At 42.6% G+C, this 19,835-nt stretch overlaps 1 protein-coding gene across 1 annotated transcript; it reads right to left on the bottom strand.

Annotated features, from left to right (window-relative positions):
- Positions 1–3,245: 3,245 nt before the first annotated feature.
- On the bottom strand, positions 3,246–19,469 carry ppap2d (phosphatidic acid phosphatase type 2D). Its single transcript, XM_003441971.5, has 6 exons — positions 18,801–19,469; positions 8,707–8,864; positions 8,242–8,531; positions 8,082–8,139; positions 4,998–5,174; positions 3,246–4,783 (listed from the first exon to the last, which is right to left on the bottom strand). Exons 1-6 carry the CDS (start codon positions 19,006–19,008, stop codon positions 4,679–4,681), a joined length of 996 nt encoding a protein of 331 aa, XP_003442019.2. The 5' UTR covers positions 19,009–19,469; the 3' UTR covers positions 3,246–4,678.
- Between the last annotated feature and the right edge of the window lie 366 nt (positions 19,470–19,835).

Raw genomic sequence — 19,835 nt, 5'->3', positions numbered from 1 at the left:
ATGAACTGTTTCATGATTCCACTGCATGTACCAGCACAGGCTGAGTGTTATGTCACCATCATATTACCGCAACTTGCGAATGTGCGTGTTGCAGGAGGCTGAGCTTGTTGACCTCGAAACCCAGGATCCTCCTCCCTGCTTCCCACCTCTCTGCTGCGGTCGTCATCACTGACACCTCACAAGTCTCAACTATTGTTTTTAGACGCGAGATGTTGTTTTTACATTCCAGTCTGTCTTCAGGAACCAAACACTCATCCACACGCACACACACACACACTCACTTAGCATCCCTCATTCTTCAGGCTGCATAATAAAAACAAAACGGTTGGCTATCTCTATTGACAACAGGTCTTGTCTCGACCCTGTTAGATAAGTTTGTTTTACTGGAGAATGTTTTGTCAAAGTCCACCCGGCTTGTTATGACTGTGAGCTAGATTTTGACATGTCAGATTTATCCATCTAGAATGGGCATGTACTTTAAGTTTGTTTTATAGATGACACAGACAATGAGAAACAAGTAGATCCCTGGCTGAAAACTCCTCCACCTCAGAAAAGAGAAGCTCCAGGTAAACAAGTTCATCCTAAGCTTAACACTAAAATGAACTCAACACACATTACAGTGTGTGGCCTTTCCAGTGTGTTGTGCTCTTTTAACTCTTCCTTGCTTTTGCAAAGACAATAATATGACCTTTAAAATGGTAAATAGTGGCTTAAGGGCAAGTTATGATAAGCTATGCGTATAATAATGCAGAGACCACATTGCTGGTTTTGAACAAATATACGTATGAGGAATCCCATGTTCATTTATTATTTAACAAAGCTAACAGGAAAAAAGGGTCTCAGTAGGCAGGAGCTTGTTTTTTGACTCTCTTGTAATAGAGCCCTTTATAAAAGTCTCTCTTTATCTCCATGTGTGGTTACCAGTTCAAATAAGCTTAAAAAAATAGCTAATCTGACCTCCAGGGCTGTATAGTTAGGTGCATAACAGTGCCAGGATGTGACAAGCAGTGTTATCTTCATCAGCCGCCACGATTACACTGATCTCGTCAGATATTCCATGCCCTATCAATGTGTACATATGTGCCTGACTGATAAATAAAGTATGCATTTTGCTTTCGTGCATCAAAGGGAATGCACACTAACATAGGTTTCCCCATTTGGAAGTGATTGCACCTGCTGTCCACCTGTAGGTCCTCATTACTACTTTGTGGATCAGTTTAAGAGTTGATTTCTTAGCTCACTCAGTGAGTCAACGTGGCTGGGCACATCTTAATCCCTGAGGAGCACAGAGAGAGAGAGGGAGAAGAGAAGCAAGACAATTTATCTAAGTGGGAACGGGAAAAGTAATGTTTTTCATAAACTCACATCAGGACACGATGTGCCTAATGGCTACAGCTTGTGCATTCACTCACTGTCATTACTATAGGAGATTTAAAAATGCGCATAGCAGCGAGGCTGGGGGGAGCAGGCCTGAACTCAAGCACACTAAAGAGCCCATTAATCCTTTTTAATTCTATTAAGAATTGGACTACAGCTGGATAAGAGGCCAGCGGAGTTCCAGAGACTAAGTCGGTAATGCCTCGGAGACGTATGGTAAATACTTAACGAAAACTCATATGCAAGGAAATTTCTTTTCCTCTTTACAAACAGTTAAGTCAATTTTCAGTCCTAAGCAGCTTTTACTTTGTAGTAAACAAAGACAGGTTACATTAGTTCTGTGAAAAGAGATATTTCGTATCTCCATTAGGCGCCAAGGGCTATTTCATCACTTCAAATATGGGCCCATAGAATTCGGATAATCTACAAATTTCTTGATGATGTTATCGTAGTCAGAAAAAACCAAATATGATAACTTTACTCCCACATGTACTCTATCCCTCTCACACAAAGAGATACGCAGGTGAGCTACGTGCCTTCCACAGCACGCTTATCTCCGCGTTGATGAGAATCAGCACCGGCATCCGCACTGCTATTTTTGCTCCCGTCCAATTTCACAAAATCATAATCTTATCAAGGAATTCCCCAAAGTTAAGTATGAGGAAGAAGGAGAAAGTGGTTTTAATTTTCTTTCACAGTCAAGCGTGTGGACAATAATGGCTTTCACCTGTTGAGATAACAGTACAAATACCGCGGCCAGTCGAAATGAACACAGTGCTGACCTGCTGTGTGCACAATCGCGGCAGTGCAAATAGCGAGGCCCTTCTGACCGGACCTCAGTAATGTGAACACAGAGAGGAGTCTGCCTCTGCTTGTTGACTCCCACTCATTTCCATTAGGGCTGAAGGGTTACCGAGGAGCAGGCCAGTAACAGTGTAAACGAGATGTCATGTTTGACAGGGCGTGTAAGCTCAGCTCGGTCACACACACCTAAACGTTAGACAATAACAAGTAGTGAGGCAGACACAGATAGACAAGGAGCTGTCACAATACCACAGCCATATATGTATTGCTCAGGAATAAAACGAGGCTTCTCAGTTACAGTCCTATAAAACAAAACAGGCCTGAAAAACGGGATCACATTTGTTCCCACCCTGATGCCCACAACCATTACCCTTACTCTCCCCAATCTACCAGCCCATCTGTTCTGCCAACTGCTCTGTTACGCTTCCCCCTCATTACTGGACCACTTTCCCTGCTCGTCCCCTTACCTTATCGTTATGCACACAGCCATTACTGAAGCTCTCCTTCTCTCTCCCTCTCTCTCTTTTGCCCTCTCTGTCTCATCTGAGCTGCTTTTTTTTGCCTCCCTAAGCCTGGAAGTAGATTGGAGAAAGAGAGAGTGTGAGAGCGAGAGAGAAAAAAGAAATCAAAGAAAATGCCTCAGACGCCCCGACCTGTATCTGGCTAAGCATCTCCATGGTAGCATGACCCCCCGAAACAGCCCATCATGCTCCACTGCACTTGAAAAGGACCGAGTGCAGAGAAGGGGCAGAACGAGGAAGAGTGTGAAGAGGGGGGGAGAGAGATGAAGGAAACTACGAGGGCACTGGAGTGGAAGCTTCAAAACACCACATGGTTAAATCACTTTCTGTGTTAAATGTTTGTTTTATTTCAGCTCAAGATTTTCTTACCTCCACACCATGTTTGGTATTCTCCACGCAAATAACGAATGCCAGTATGAGGAAAAGGCTAAATGGCTTTTTTTTTAACCAACACTGATACATCGACATTCAGTATGTGTACGTGTGCTAGGCAATTTTCAGTCTGCCGAAGCTAAAAATAAAAAGAAGACAGAAGAACTTTGAAACATTCAACATTCGATGGTTTAATAGTTTGGTTTTCTTTTGAGTACAGTGGTTATTTCTGCCGCTGTGGCATTCACAGACAAATCAAACAAACAAAAATATCTGGGAACACACAAAAATATATATAGCTTTCTGATAACATCTGTGGCTCAGTCTAGTAGTTACAACAGGTACAAAAGCAACTCTCTATACCCGATCGACAAAAACGTAAATACAAACACTTACATAAACATGTAAAAACGGTCCAAAACTTGAACTAATACTTGAAATTCTGTGGTTCTGTGGTTTATAAAATGAAATTGCTATTTACATTCAGTTTGAATAATTATCCTTTCATGAAAAGAATATAGTGTATGAGTCGGACATTAACAAAAATAAACACTGATTATTCAAACTTGTGATAAAATATATAATATTGATTATAATTAGAGGGTTCCACTATGTTCAAGTGCTATTAATAAAGACGCACAGGAGGACCGCTGGGATCGCGGCTGCACGGCTCCTGTCTGAGTGGCATAAATCAAGGTGCAGCTCAAGAGTTTGGAGTCCAGGGACAAAAGGTCAGAGGTTATAAAATTCAGTCAAAACCTCCACCTCTGAGACAGTCAAAGTGGTTAGTAACAGGAAAGTGGCAGTGAATGGGAAGAGAAGTTACCTGGTCAGATTGCTCCCAGTCACTGACTTGGTTACTCAAAAGAGAAAGATGGCATTCTATCACAGCGCAAACACTGTTGTTCTTTGCTTACATGTGTTTTATCGTGTAGTCATAGTGGTGTAGGGTCGACTTTTTAGGTTAGTGGCACATCGTGCGACAGAAGGCAAAGATCGTTAGGAAGCCTGTGCTTGTTCCGTCACTTTGCACAGAGCTGTCTTTACATCTGAGGTCCGATGGTCTCAGTTCACAGCTGCTGGCTCATGTTTTCCAAGCTGAGCAAGGAATCAAAAACCAAAAACGGAGGCTGGTATTTTCTCATCTCTAACCCGAGACCAAAGGGTGACTGGCTCGGCTTTGAAAGCTAAGCAAACACACTTGCCAAAGGCCTCTATACGAGAAGAAAACAAACTTTCAACTTTAGCAGCTTCTACAACTTATCTTGAAAAATAAACACTTTTTATCTTTTTTCATATATAAAAAAAATATTTCTAATATTACTACAAAGTTCGTTCCACTGGACGGGTTTGACTTGTAGTCTTGTTGCATTTATCTTGTGTCTATATGTGTTAGATGACTGTATGTTTGCGTGTATATCAATATACCAAAAGTATAAGCAGGTTAGATTGTACTCTCAATATTTTCTTAGAATGATATCCTTTCTTCTAAACTAGTTCCTCGGTTCTTTGTGCTCCTCACCTGTGCTATCTACTGCTCTCCCTGTATTTCTGCAGTTCATCTTCTCTTATCCTCCGATTCCTGAAATGATTGCATGCACCTGCTAACAGACGGTTTGCTGGCTGGACAGTGGACTCTCCAGGGACATGCTAGTGGGAGACCGGTCTGGGCGGGCGCAGGGCTTAAACATGGGGGAGATATAGAAGGCCTGCAGGCACAGACAAAAAAACAAATGTCAGGAAAGATACGCAGACCACACATGCTGTCAATCACTCACTGTTTATAAACAGAGAGTGGAAATTGAGGGAGAACGCATAGTGTTTGAGCTAACACAGTCAGCAGAAAGCAGAGAGAAACAAACCCTGCGAGGAAAAGGATAACTGTTATTCAGGCTATTTAGACAACAGTGAATTTTGACATACCACCCAGTATGCCGTGAGCCCTCCTTGGATAAAGCCTGTGAGGACGTCAGTGGGATGGTGACGGTAGTCTGAGATGCGGCTCAATCCGGTGTAGATAGCGATCATCACTAAGAAGAACTGTATAAGTGGGCGCAATAGCCGAGCTCCTCGCCACGACAGCCGTGCCTGCAGGTAGAACTGCAAAAAAAGAAGATAAATACCATTATTATTTTCACTACTAAGTGAATATATGACTATGGGCACTTATGTGCTAATGTATGCCCCCACAAACATAAATTTATGGTTATGTCTAATGACTGAAGTTCTATAAACTAAGTGGAACATGAACATCCATTTAATCTGCTGCCCAGAGGGGGGAAAAGAAGTTTGGCATGGTTTCATTAGCACTTTTTAAACCCAACTTCCTGCTTTTGTTCATCCTCATCCCGTGCATCAGCGCTACAGTACAGAGGTCCTGTTTGTGTGCGTGAAAATGGGGTCACAGGTCGAGCTGAATGCAGATGCAGGGCTCGCTTTATGAGGTGGCTGGAGGTATGTCTGAGTCAAACAGCCGCTGGGGAGCATGTGGCCTACATTACTGCTGGGAAACCGATCCTCGCTGTCTCTCCTTTTCCTATCTTAACTGAGAGCAGGTGTCACTATTCCTGCTGTACACACAAGTAGCTGGCAAGGTCGTGGTGGCGTGTAGCTGCAAGTTTGACACATTCTCACTAGGTTGTCTAAGCTCTGTCAAATAATTTGTAAGCAGCAACTTCTGTGTGTGCGTGCTTGTGTGGAGAAAAAAAAACATTAGGTTTTTGTTTTAGTCACGCCACTTCTTCCTTTCGCTTCTCTACCCTTTCATTCCTCTCAGTCAGTCCCACAATATTCATCCCTTTCTTTCTCTTTTTGTTCAAAAACGAACATTTTGCTGTGGACTTGTAAAGAAAACTGTGCACTAATTATGAGCCACCCCTCATTTCCTTATCTTTTGCTAGGTAAATAAGAAATAGATGCAGTGATTTGTTGAAACATAAATGGATATATTGATATTTTCTTTATTATTTTTGAACACAGCCTGAACTCTCTTGGGCAAGCTTCCCTGTAATTTCTTTAAGTAGTCTTCAAGAATAGTTCTCCAGGCATCTTCAAGGATATTCAAAGCTCTTCTGTAGATGCTGGCTGCCTTTTGTTCTGTTCTCTTCCATAATTTTGATGTCTGTGCTCTTGTGAGGTCAGTCTATGACTGACAGCGTTCCATTGTAAATTTTTATATCCAGGTATGGTTTTACTGCACTGCATTGTCACGCTGAAAAATGAAACGACTGCCAATCAGATACTTCACAAATAGTATTCAGCGGTGAGTCAAAATCTGAAGTACTTTCTTCATTCATATTTCCATCAATGCTGACAAGATCCCCAACACCACTGGCTGAAATATGGCCTCAAACCATGACAGAGCCTCCACCATGTTTTACAGATAGCTGTAGACACTCACTGTTGAACTTCTCTCCTGACCTTCTCTGTATGCACTCACAATGACTTGAAGACGTTATGTTTTTGTCTAATTCGGCATACTTGAGCATTTTCTTCCTGGTTTCCTTCCTTAAAGTTGGCTTCTTGAAAGCAAACCTTCCAATGAGACCATTTCTAACAAGGTTTCAGCAAACAGTAGGTGGACAGGGCCAGATGTGTCTCTGAGGTCCTGTGTCAGGACTTTGCTGGATTTTTTTCCTATTCTTAGGACATGACTTTCAAATACTGCTCATCTGCTGTAGATTTTTTTTAGTTTCTTTTAGGCTTGAAACTTCGTATTTTGTCTTCCATTTATCTAGTTTCCTCAAATATTTTAAGGATACAGTGTACACCATGCTGAGAGATGTAAGGTTTTTGAGCTAAATGCTCTTTGAGAATCACCTTGTTGGTGCAACTGTTATTTTATCCCTTTCGAACATATTTTCCATAGATTCGATTAAAGAAATGGGAAGAAATTATGTGTTTTTGTTACAGGCCGATAGCAGCAAAGTGCCTAAAAATATAATTTATAATTGGTTCGTTGCTAGATTGTGAGTGAGTTAGGTGTTATGCTTGAACAATTCATAGGTCAGTGTTACAGTAAGTGGCCTGACAAACAACAACAAAAAAATCTTTCCTCTAGTCCCAGTCAGATGGACTGAAGTGAAAATGAAAGAAGACTTTCAGAGAGCCTGGAAAACCACTGCTTAAGACAATTTTTAAAAAAACAACAACCTGCAAGTCTGGCTCTTTATAACTGTAATATACAGAAATAAGACACAGCACTGTACAAATAGAGAAGGTTTTCTCCTCACTTTGAGTTTTGAAAAACAACAAATAATTTTCATTCATCTCAGCTGAAGCTGAATACAAATATTTATGTCACCTGAAAACCATCAATTAACAGCTAGCGATGAAGGCTATGTGAGGTATGTGAACGTTTCATAGACAATAATGTGCTTTTGTCTCCCTCTAACTGTCACTTCTCTCTCACAATGCGCCCATGACTACAGGGCAGTGTGCTGTGAGAGAAAAATGAAGCGATGGGGAGGGAGGCTTGGAGGGTTGAGAGGGTGTCTATCGCTGAAAGAAGCCTGTCGATCTCTCAGCAGGCATATTCAGCTCTCCCCCCTCGACTAAATGAGACCCACAACAAGGCCTCCTCTGTCTGTGGAGTCTCTTCATCTATTCATGTTCCCTGTGGAAAACATTCTCCCTCATTCTCTACCCCACTCCAAATCCTCCTCCTCCCTATCTTTCTGTCTCACCAGCCCTTTTGGTTGGAAGCTGGATGCCTGTAGAGAATTGGTGCTCTCAAAGATCGGGAAACGTGAATGTACTTAACAGCACATGGCTTGGTGTGTCTTTCCACATGTTCAATTAGCATTGTTCTCGGCCTCTAGGGGCTGGTGTTGTCTTTAAAAACTGGAAACAAAGCAAGAACTGTAATCTTCCTCTAATACTATAAACACTGGGGTGAATACGGTAATTACACAATATGAGCTCAGGTGTATGTAGAGGTCAACTTTCCAGATTTGTTTGGCGATAGACTGGGTGTGTTTGTTTGTTTGTGAAGCAAAGGTGACTTACTGCCAGATAGAGCATTGTGTACATCGCGAAGGAAGCATGGCCGGAAAAGAAGGACTTCCTGAAAGAGAAGATCCATAAAAGCAGCCAAATGTTACACATTAACTTAGGTTTCTGTATACCCCACCCTTAGAAAGCAGATAATTGCACATAAACCACACACCTTGCCTCCTCCTCCAACTTCTTTTGCGCACTGCAGACTATGGACTCTGCAGGGACATAGCTGCCTTCCTTGCAGTTAATGGATGCATATGTGATGTTGCACACATCCAGGAAGTTGGGTCTCAGGCGACCTACGCTTAACTTGGCCATGTTGGTGAGAGACTGACCAACACAACAGCCAAACAGGAAACTTCCCAGTTCCTTGTACAGGCATGACACATAGCAGTTTCTAACAAAAGCCCGTGAGTGCACACCTCGGAAACGTACACGATAGCATTCACCTACAGCGATCTGAAAGAAACAAAGACAGGAGACAACTTTTAACTTGCCATACTGCCTGGCTGAACAAATACTGTGGAAGTATGTTTGTTTTACTTTTAAGCAAACACACGCACATTCACACTATAAGAAGATGATGATAGCTTTAACTCACTGTCCTTACACATAACATCAATTACTGTCTTACCGCTACACCAGTGATGGCGATGCCACCAGCGATGAGCAGGCTGTCGGGGATGGCCTCGGTCGTTATGTTGGGATAAGTGATGCTGGGGTCTCCGCAGAAAAAGCCTCGTTTGTAGGGAGTCACAAACTTCATCTCGCATGCAAAAAATGGGATGGAGGCTGGGGGGGTCGGGGGGAGAAAAGGGAGTGGAGGCAGACAAAAAAAACAAAAGATGGCTTGATGAATATCTATGATGTGGTCTGTGTAACAACGATGACAAATAAAAGAGACAGCACGATACATGGACAGCGGTACTGTCTACTCATATGAAAATGGCCTTCTAACATAATAAAGGGGGATAGCATTAAAGCATCAGTCATTTGGTGATATGAGTTCCAGTTTCCAGGGGATCAGGGAATTCCACACATAGCTGCTTTCAACATGGGAGCAGGGAGAAGGAGAAGGCTGACAGACATGAAAAGATGTGAAAAGATGGAGGCAGCATGACAGTGGAGAATTCAGATGAGGAAGGAGGAAGAAGTTATTGAGAGCATGTTACACAAAAACATCAGTGTGCTAAAAGAAGACAATAAAGTCACTGTGTATTGTTAAACAAGTATGTTTTCTTCAAGCCAAAAGCAGTGACTCACAGTTTAATCCATCTTAACTTATATTAACAACTGTCTCACATTATGTTTACTGGCTGGTCACTAATTATAAGAACTTACGTTATCAGGTGAAAGTGCCCAAGGTCTGGTTCGCTTAGGTAAACATCACCACACAGTCTCATGATCAAAGTTCACTGGGGTAAATTTGCGTTTTAACCAGTTTTTAATGACGAACTGGAAGGTGGTGATTGTACCTCCACAAACGAGGGCTGAGTTGCACGGCTTTTGTTCTGCATTGTACTTAACACTAATAGCCAATATCCCTCTAAAGGCCCAGCATGCTCCATTTCTCTGTCCCTTATCCCATGTCCCCTTGTCACCCCATGGAATGCAGCGAGGACATGGGACTAATCATTAACCTCTGTGCCTCTCCCTATCATCCCAGGCCTGTTTGTTGGTTGGAACGCTCCCAGGCCAAAACACTGCTCCTGCCAGGGAATCTCTCAGACTACGTGACTGAAAAGAACACAGGATACACATTTAAAACCAGGCCAGAAGGATTCTCACTCAAACACATAAACAAGGGTCTGAAAACATTCCTTTAATCATGATAAATCACCAAATTTTGAAAGAAAAGAGTGGGAAATGAGTATTTGATGAACAGCAGGTAGCTACAGTTTGTCCACTTTGAGATCTGCCAAAACTGGCTCCGTATCAGCTTTAACCAAACACAGAGTCAACTAAACTCCCATGCTGTTCATTCAACCTTACTGAACTTACTGATAGGCACGGAGACGTGATTAGGGCTGGGATACAGTAAGGCATAAGTCAAATATGTGTGTTAAAAAAAAACTGCAGTCAAAGTCAAGCTGCCCTCACAGAAAGACAAAACAAGGACAAAAAACAAGCTCAAGTCCATATATTTCATGAGATGTTACGGCAGGGAAGGAGAGAGGGAAACATCCTGTAGACAGATAGCAGAGCCTGTGACGCCAGCACAGAGAGATAGAAAACACCTCACATCTGACCCCAATCTCTCACTCATCCCATTCAGATGCCACGTGTACAGATGGTTCATCATATGCATCTCCTTTAGTCATACACCTTGAAGTTATATTATGAGCATATATTCTATCTTGTGGTTATCCTAGTGAGAGTTTACATTAGCTAAGATCAACGGAGTACCTGCATTTGCTTTTGTGCTAATTGATCGATAAATAAATAACCTCAATGAGAGTTCATTGAGAGTTACCTGCATGAAATGCATCTTTTTGAATCACTTGATCATAATACCCCTATGCATGTCATAGGGGTATTATGCAGTTATTTGATTCCACACCCAGATTTTTTCTCCAGTACAGTCAACTCCTTTCAAATAAGTGTTATGCAAAAGCCCCAACATAACAACATGGCAACAATCCACTAAAATAAAAAGCTGATGACATTTTATAAGGACTTTTAAACTGATAGAGACATGCTGTGTTTGGGGGTAATCAAACACTGATGATACATTTTAGCATTTAATAATGAAACAAATAATGAAAACAACAACAAGTACTATTTTGTGTTGAACAGAGGCTTCTTTAGACCCTTTCTGGTTTCCATATAATCCATTAAAAGCCCCTCATCTGATTCCAGAAATCAGTATTTTGTTGTATTGACACAGAGATAATGGTGAGAAGCTCCACTAAGGTCCAAACACTTTGCAGATACTGTCAGACTTTTTAAAGGCTAAGGAAGTGTTACGTCAGTCAGAGATGGTTTGTAATGCTTCCCCATTTTTGCATGGAATTGCATGCAATAATCACAAAAAACATGACAGCGTGAATCACTAAACATGACAAAAGTGGTTTAGTGGTTTAAAAAGCTTCTTGATAATATCACAACAGAAAAACTGACCAAACATACTTGAAACCGCATTAGTTACTTAGTATGTGAACAATCCTAAAGAAATTACAAGCTCCTATGTCACAGTCAACCTCTATGCTTTACAACTACATTCAAAATGTTTTCACAACATGACAGAAAAACACTCCACAGACTCTCACTTCATCTGTCAGGCAGCTGTGAGCCAACCTCTGCACCTGGCCAAGACATGCTCAAAAGAGAGCCAGACCAGGAAGGCCTGCAAGAGGACACAAAAGGAGGCAGAGGAGTGGGCTGGCTCCAAGAGCCAAAATGTGGTGCTCACTGGGCCTAACATTCAAAGCAGGAATGCTTTCAAATAGTCAAAAGGACAGAAAGAAGAAGGGGAAAGAGGGAGGGAGGAAAAGAGGGGATATGTGCCTCTCTCTGAGAAACTCTTCTGGTTCTAATTTACACATCTATGACCACAGCCCAGAATGAGCTCACTGTGAGAGGAGAACAACAACAACCAAAAGCAACAAAATTAAAAAAAAAAACAGCCAATGAAAAAAGTGGTTTAAGGAGGACTGCAAAGAAAAGAGGACAGATGGTAGGAATTCATCGACATACTTTCAAGTCATGTTGCTCAACATCTACTGATCAATTCATTGTCGGACTGAAAGCTAGGCTGCGATGCATGGCCACAAGGGCAGAGAATTGACAAATGTGTGTGTGTGGGGGGGGTGAGGCCAGTAAAACTGGTGTGAGAAAAACTGGAAAGATGGAGCCAAGAGAGATGCAGCAAAGGTTCCCCTTTAAAGAACAGCAGACGGAGGCGATTAGTGGTGGTTCTGGAATGTGAGGGTCAGAGATCTGGGCTCTGCTGGGACCCGCTCTGTAAACACGACCCCGCCTCGACAGGCAGAATACCCCCCAACACACATACAGACCGAACACATACACATAAAAAAAACCACACTAAGATGCAAACAAACCAAATCCACAGCCACATAGATTAACAAGACAACCAAAACACACCACAAAAAAACCACCTGGAAAAAATTAACCAACCATGCTAGAGCCATGAACCACAGAAAAACCCCCTAACGATCCAAAACACAGCCATTAATGCAGACACCACAGTCACTATCACAGAGCCAAATTCACTCATACGGATGCTGCTGCTTCTATCACTAAAGAACAGCCTGTGCATACTCATGGATTAGCATGACATATCCTAAAGCTATCTCCAAGCCACAGTAATGGTCATCTGTTTCATCACACTCAATAATATTTGACTGCACAGGCCTCTTTCTACTTTTGCCCTTTGATAAAGCTAGAGGACAGACTGTTAGTGACCTGTCAACACAGAGCCATGTGGCCTGCAGGACCTGGGACCGGGATGAGCGTGGCCTGTGCAGCACCCTTCACGGGTGGTCCACCCACACTGAGCTCTTCACCAGCTTGCATGTGCCAGGAGATCACAACTAAATTTTAAGGTGCTTATTTACCTTCAAGTCAACCTTTCAAAAATAATAAGCCAGTGAACTGAATCGCGCAATGTTGTAATTTGAATCTCTGCGAGGTTGACAATCCCCTGTAACAGCATTACAAGGAAGCAGCGTGACGGCATTCCTAGTACGCTCATAAATGGCAGTCTGCAGATGGACTGGGTGGGTTTTTGCAATTATTTGTGCAATAATGACTTGAGTGGCACGAAGCTGTCTCCATAAGATCTGTTATTTCATCTAATCCCTTCTCAGTTTGAGATCATTACAGGCAGAATTGAGAATTTGTACCTGAAACAAAAGACTCTGTTTTAAAAGTTAGTCCAGACAGAGACTATGCGCCTCATGGCATAATGCTCTATCACACAAAAGAACAAACACACGCAGGCAGTTGTACTGTAGGGCAGGTAAGTCAGCAGGTGAAGTCATTCGCACCAAGGCTGTGATTATTATTGGCAACCGCGGATGGCAAAAAAACCAATTAAAGTGCTGTGTGTGTATGAGAGTTGGTACATCCTGTTCTTCCTTGGTGGCCCAATCCAGGTAAGGGAGGGATGGGGGAAGAGTAAGTGTTTGCCTCCTTACTGACACACACACCCACGCACACTCTTTTATTTTCCCATAATTGGCCGGATTGTTCTGGGAGATGGGTCTGTTTTGTCTGCCCTGATGGCGTCAACGAGAGATTTTTAAGTGAAGAACAAAGGCAGGCTGAGAAGTCACAACAGAGTTTTGTTAACCATCTGCTATCACCAACATCTGCTGCAGCTGGACTCCACGCACACACTGTTTAAGTACACCCACTGCTTCATTTATCAGCCCATACTCTACTCATTAATGTAGGCAAAAACAGGGGCCCCAGAAAGAAACAGTCGACCGCTCAAAGTACCTTGCTGGCCAAAAATGTTAATATTTATGGAGGTTTAATGCACTACATTAATAACTCAACACTGAGCAAATGCAAACCCTAGGTCTCCATGACCATGAAAAATAAAACACAATGACGCTTAGAAACTTAGCTTTTTCAGCTCCTAACAGTGCACCAGGAGAGCTCTTGCCTGCCCTTTCCACTGTTACTGTTGCCACTAGCCAGTAGAGACATGCTTCCCACAGTTGCTTCTGTTCTCGCCACACTTCAGTGCCTTGCTTCCTGGAGCCTGACTCTGGAGTTCAGGGCCTGAGTGGGGAAGTTTGAAGCGGTCTGTCTTTCTGTCTGTCTGATTCAGCAAGAACATAAAGAACCCACCACTGTGGTGCATACCTTGGAAACTTTAAAGAGTTCCCCAGTGGTTTTTGTGGCGTGAAGGTAAGGGCGTGCATTGTGAGGTGAGAGCTGCCAGTCTGCAATGTGAAAATGACACAGCATTTTGGTTTAGACTGCTGGAGAGGTATTTAGCATGGTACAGCATGATTGCGGTGGCACTCTACGGATGGAAAGAGTTCAAACCTGCAGGGCTGTTTTGTCAGAGTGTTTGGATTTGCAGGGGAATGTGCTGTTAGGACAGTCAGAGCTTGAGATGATTAAGGGAGAATAGTCTCCAGCAGGTGAGATGAGACACAATGATAAAATGTAGCCGATGATGGGTAACCATGCAATGGCGCCAAGAGGGGATGTCTAAGTTTTCTTATAGGGAGACAGACAGAAGACAAATCGTTAGTTCTAACAGACGAAAAGGCGGAGTTACAGCCTATATTCAGAGTCAGGTAGACAGTCTTCTGGTATCCTCTTCAGGCCCATTGGAGCTAATGAGCGCTGAGGATTAGAGCGATACACACATCTTTATTCGCTCATTATGGCTAATACCTATGGACCACCCTGGGCACTTATGGAATCGTCATCTAGGAGAAGATTACAGCTGTCTCATTAAAAGTACATTTGAAGCTATCTGCTGTCTGAACATTTCCTATCCGGTTCTGAGTACTACTTCCTCACTGAGACATAAACAGACAGCTGTGTATAGGATCCCTCAGGCATCCAAGGGTCTGACCCCTGACCCCTGCTGTAGATCCTCTGCCTCCTAAGTCTTTCCGTATCTTACTCTGCTCTCCACCCTTGGGGCTTTTCCTTCATTCAAGCTCTTACTTGCCCCTCAGCCTATAGATACGTGGGACTTAGTCGATTCCAGCGTGCTAATGGGTGAAGGAAGATGTACCGAAAAGTGGAGTGAATAGGCCCATGTGGTCTGTCTGAGCAACAGCGCACTTAATGGATTCCTGTAACTCTGCAGCACTGTCAAACGGGAAGGAGATGCATTAATAGACTAAGAGGGGACAGAAAGCGAAATCAGTTCTTCCACTAGCTAATGATTTGACTGAGCCATTTTTAATGGCGCTCCATCTGTCAGCCGCAGACTGACGCCAATGTTTTCCATAACTTCAGAGAGTCAAGGCCCAAGACGCACAGCAAAACAAGACCGGCAAATTTGTCAACAAACAGCAAGCACATGGCAGCTGTAGTAGGGTAGTTAACAGTGATGACTCATACACATACAAACACCCACACCCACACTTTTACACACACATATGCACACAATTTAATATTTCGGAGCCTATACACAATTGCACGCTCTGACATGTCAGCCTTTTGCTGCCTGACTCACTTGGCAGCTTTCTCTGCCAAATACGTATAACCAAAAATCCTCTAACAAAAGTCTGACACCCGCCCAAAACACATGGAGACATAAAACACACTCACACGCCTCACTACATCAGTGGGACACCTTTGGTCCCAAAGTAGAGCTTGGCTGAAGAAAAGAGAAGAAAAAGAGAGGAGGATATAAGCGGATGTAGGGTAGAAAGAGGCAGGCCTTTCAGTATTCAGATCACTTTCGTAGATACCAGTCATCTTGTTCTGGCAAGCTGCTTCATGTCTAGACACACACACACAACAGCAATCAACTGTTTCCAGCTTTCTCTTTCTATTATCCACAAAAACACAATCCATGTAAATTGTATCATTTTAACCACGGCTATCATCTTTCGCATTTCAGGCATGTGTGAAAATGGCATAGCTCTGTAATTAACCTCTAGAGAAAAGTCATGCCTCATAACATTCTTTGTGTTTCACTTATATTGTATGAGCTTTTGTTGTACAGCAGGCTACTCAAGTGCTGCTTTCATTCAGTTACCCTTAAAGAGAGTTACTTTATTATGGCGATGACAGAGTCAGGGCCACCTGCGCAGGAGGGAAATAGCAGCATAGTCTAGAAGTCTTGTCCCTGCACGCTCGTCAGATATGACAATAACCTCAAACCTCCTGACATGTGCGTGGCTGGACTCTGCATAGTACATGCAGCCACAGTGTGAAAAACATTGTCATCTCTCTTTGAGTCACAGTCCCAGAAATAATGCATGCACACACTTCAGCACACAGGCAAACACTTGCAAACAAATTGCAGTTTGCAAATCACATGGAACTTACTGGCACTGAGCTTAACCAGAACAATCTATCTCTGTCAGGCATCATGTGCATGCCCGAACACCCCCATAATCAACACTGTGATACGCAAAGTACAACAATATTAGACAAGCCTGGTGTTGAGAAAGAATCAGGTCAGGTAAACTCAGCCAAAGCCTCAGTTAATGACTTCAATGTCCCCACATTCCACTGACAGATTAAAGCTCATTCAACACCACAACATACTAGTTTCACGTCGCCACTTCAAATGTGAATTAAGCCCTAAAGAGACTTGGAGAGACAGCGATAACCTCAGAACATTGCAGAATCCCTCTTCAGCTGATTGCATAAAGAGTGGCAGCGCTTCAGGGCAAAATTCCACTTTTACAGTTGTGAATGAGCCCCTTTAAAGGATGAATAATGCTGGTGGGTCAACTGTCTGAGGGAATCTGATAAAGGCACTTTTAAGGGAAATTTTGGTTAGTCAGACATATGAGGGTTAAGTGAAATAAGGGGTCCAATTCATTTCCAACAATTGATGACATTCAATGCCAAATGCCCATAGATGAGTCAATGTCGGGCTTCTGCGAGACAAATACAGTCAGGATGGAGTAATCCAATAACCCATACAGCACCATATGTAACAATAGGGGGAAATAATGCCTTGTACTGTAAATTACATCTTATTTCAGGACATTTGGTTGTTATCTCTGACATATAATAGCTAGTGTTGTGGTCTCACTGTGCTTAATAAAACTGAAAAAAGACTCTTCTTCTCAAAATCAGTAAGATAAATCTCTTTAATCACAAACTCTAATACCTTGTACCTTCGCATTATTACTCCAAGTCATTATTTGAAAATGTGTAACAGTATGTTCTCAGACACTTTTCTTGCCAAAGTGTACCAGGAACATATCAAAGAATCAAATCAAACCAGGACTTTAGAGATTGCTGAGCTTTGACTTGAACGTTTTAGTCCAACAGACTTCATAAATCCTCTCAGCTGTGTTCAGCTTGATGCCCAGCAACACAGGCTCAGCACTGTTATCTGTTCAGACCGGGGGGCTAAGAAGGGTCAGAGCACACAGTTTTTTGAGAAAGCTAGTGCTTAGTTTATGTCTTAGGAGAAGAACTGAGAGAGCCCATTTCCTCCACTTTCCTGACTGATGCTTGGTTGCTAGTCACTTCCTAAACCCAGAACAAAGATGCAGAAAAGTGCACAAACCAAACAGCTAATTGTATACCTGCAGGGGTTAAGAATAACTTAGTAAAGAATAGAAAAGTGACTACCTCGACCTGTCATCCAGTTTGCCAGGCTACTTCCTAAGATTTAACGGCCAAGCCTGAGACCTGTCGGTCTGCCTAGACGGGTTCTGGGTTCAGTTGCAGCTGAAACACTAATTCACACAACACTGGTGCTCCCATCCCTTTCGCAGTCATGTGAGATGACGGCATGGAATTTATGAATTATGTATTATTACACAAACAAACAAACTCTGTGTACAAGTTTTAGGAGGATTTCTAGTAATAAAAAGGGGCTGAAGTACAGTTAATGAAACAATTACAAGTAAAAATACCTTTCTGAGGTATTTCACAAATTTCAGGTGGAAGTAAAACTTTTTTTCTCTTCCTTTAACTTTTCTATATTCCCTATACCCTTTGTGGCTTAGCACTGGCCCTGAGAACAACACAGAAGCATTAAAGTCCTTAGATATGGTGCATTACATCATTATAAAACAAAACATGTGAATCGGTTCTACTATCTTTAAAAAGTAACACTAAAATCAGGCCTAAAGCACATGTCAACATGCATAACAAACTTTTACTTTGATTCTGAACAATTATAACTCTTCAACTTGAGTGTTTGAGGTTCTATTTGTTCTGCTGCATTGCACGTTCAATCTCACGCTGGCCATAATTAGTAGATTTTAAGAATACACTGAGCAAGTATTGTCCAATCTTAAAACACTTGGAAGAACAGAATGACAATTTGTTTCCCTTTTACTGAATCAAAACAATCTGGACAATCACGTGTTATAGCCTGTGTTAGTGATTATGACTGCTTTTATCGTTTATTTGATATGAATCAGCTGCAAGTTTGTTTTTCTCCATAATAAGTTAACTTTTGTGATTAGTATCTATGTTGGCTCTCATTTCTGTGTTCATTGTGGCCTTGGCAGTTTTTATTTCTTGATGTGAAGCTTGCTAGTTATATTAAAGCAAAGCTTCTGTGCTCACTGTGGTGAATTATTGGTTACAAACAGTAAGCTAACCCTGAGAGAGGCTAAAGAGCTCTGCATAGAGGTAATTCGGCACCAGATCACACGCACGGGGCATGTTTTTATCCTTATTCCCACGTTCTTCTCCCGGGAAATTTGGGCGTTACCATGGGAACAGATGAATTCCCGGGACAACTCAGCTGCTGCCAGCTGAGCCCCCACCCACATTTTCCCCGGTTCTTCCCTCCCTCCTGCCCCCACGTGCACGTAGAGGGGACCGAGCTAGAGTTTTCTGCTCCAGTCTGAGCAGTTTCCACTTGACTTCTGGAAAAATGCTTTGCAGCTTCGTTAACTTTAACAAATCCCAATCCAGCGTTGGATAGTTTGTGCTTTTTTGCCCCTTGTCTGAAACCAACTTTGTTTATGACATTAGGGAAAAAGCAAATACAGATTTCAAGAGTCATTAAAACACTGATCTTGGTATTTAAAGATTCAAAATAGTACACTTGTTTAGTGAAATAGTAACACAAATTCTTACCAATACAAAGGCATAACACATCCAAACAAACAAGCATCTTCCTCTTGGTGCAAAACGAGCTTTCCACCTCAGGTTGGGTGAGGAATTGTTTCCCAGCCCCGTTCTCCTTCCCTTCCCCGGATCCTCCGCTGTCAGCTAACCGCCGCTGGAGCTCCTCATCCTGGGGGAGCATGCTGCCGTGAGTACCGGTGGAATTTAACTTCTGCATGTCTCTGGCTGGTTAAAAGTTAATGACAACTTGTTCGAATGTGGTTCCAGTAAGTCCTTTACGTTTGTGGTGGCTGGCAAACGATGAAAATCCCCAAAACTTTAAGTCCATCCGTCGTCGGTGCGCCAAATCATGTCAACTAAAGTTTGACAGCAGGAGACCCTGGTCAAGCAACCGGCCGCGAGGTGAGGTTACGTCGGTCATCCAAAAGCAAGAGAGATGGGGGGGGCAAAGCAAGGCAAAACCAGACAGAGGAAAACAAGCATCCGACTAAACCGAGTCACAACAAACTTCTACCGCTGGAGCGTGCTCTACAGACTACTTTGAAACGTCCCGAGCGAAACATGTAGGCAGCAGCGCACATTAATGAAAGCCAGAACTTCAAAATAAACCCCGTGACTGCGCCTCCTATCCCAAGTCGAGTCGCGCTGATGCGTTAAAGTTGGTTATTTCCGGTATGTGGTAGTGGGTTTGACTTGACGCATTCTATTGGTGCAAGGAAAAAAACTTAAAAAATCAATATGTAACGATCAGACTGGAGCTTGCTAACAAGTTCGATCCATTTGACCTCATGACCGGGTACATGTCCATGCCTTAAACTGCCTCGCCAGTGTCAGGACGTGTCCCACATACAGCTTCTGGAGTTCAGAGGACATGTGGGTTGTTGTTGTTGTTGTTGTTTTAAGAGTTTGTTGTTCATAAATTTTACACAATCAAAACAACAAACCAAAACCAAACAAAACAAGGGTATAAATACATTCCATAATAATGATGTGTAGTGTGTCCTTGTAGAAAGTAATCTTATATCCTTTGTTGTGATGACTTTT

Source organism: Oreochromis niloticus, linkage group LG4 (genome assembly GCF_001858045.2).
Source record: "Oreochromis niloticus isolate F11D_XX linkage group LG4, O_niloticus_UMD_NMBU, whole genome shotgun sequence".
NCBI classification, from domain to species: Eukaryota; Metazoa; Chordata; class Actinopteri; order Cichliformes; family Cichlidae; genus Oreochromis; species Oreochromis niloticus.
This window is presented reverse-complemented; position numbering and strand designations above follow the sequence as displayed.

Coding starts and splice junctions, on each gene's coding strand:
- ppap2d (XM_003441971.5), bottom strand. CDS start 19,008: ATGCAGAAGTTAAATTCCACCGGTACTCACGGCAGCATGCTCCCCCAG. Junction 8,532..8,706: donor TCGCCATCACTGGTGTAGCG/GTAAGACAGTAA, acceptor TGTTTCTTTCAG/ATCGCTGTAGGTGAATGCTA. Junction 5,175..8,081: donor ACACAATGCTCTATCTGGCA/GTAAGTCACCTT, acceptor CTTTTTTTGCAG/TTCTACCTGCAGGCACGGCT.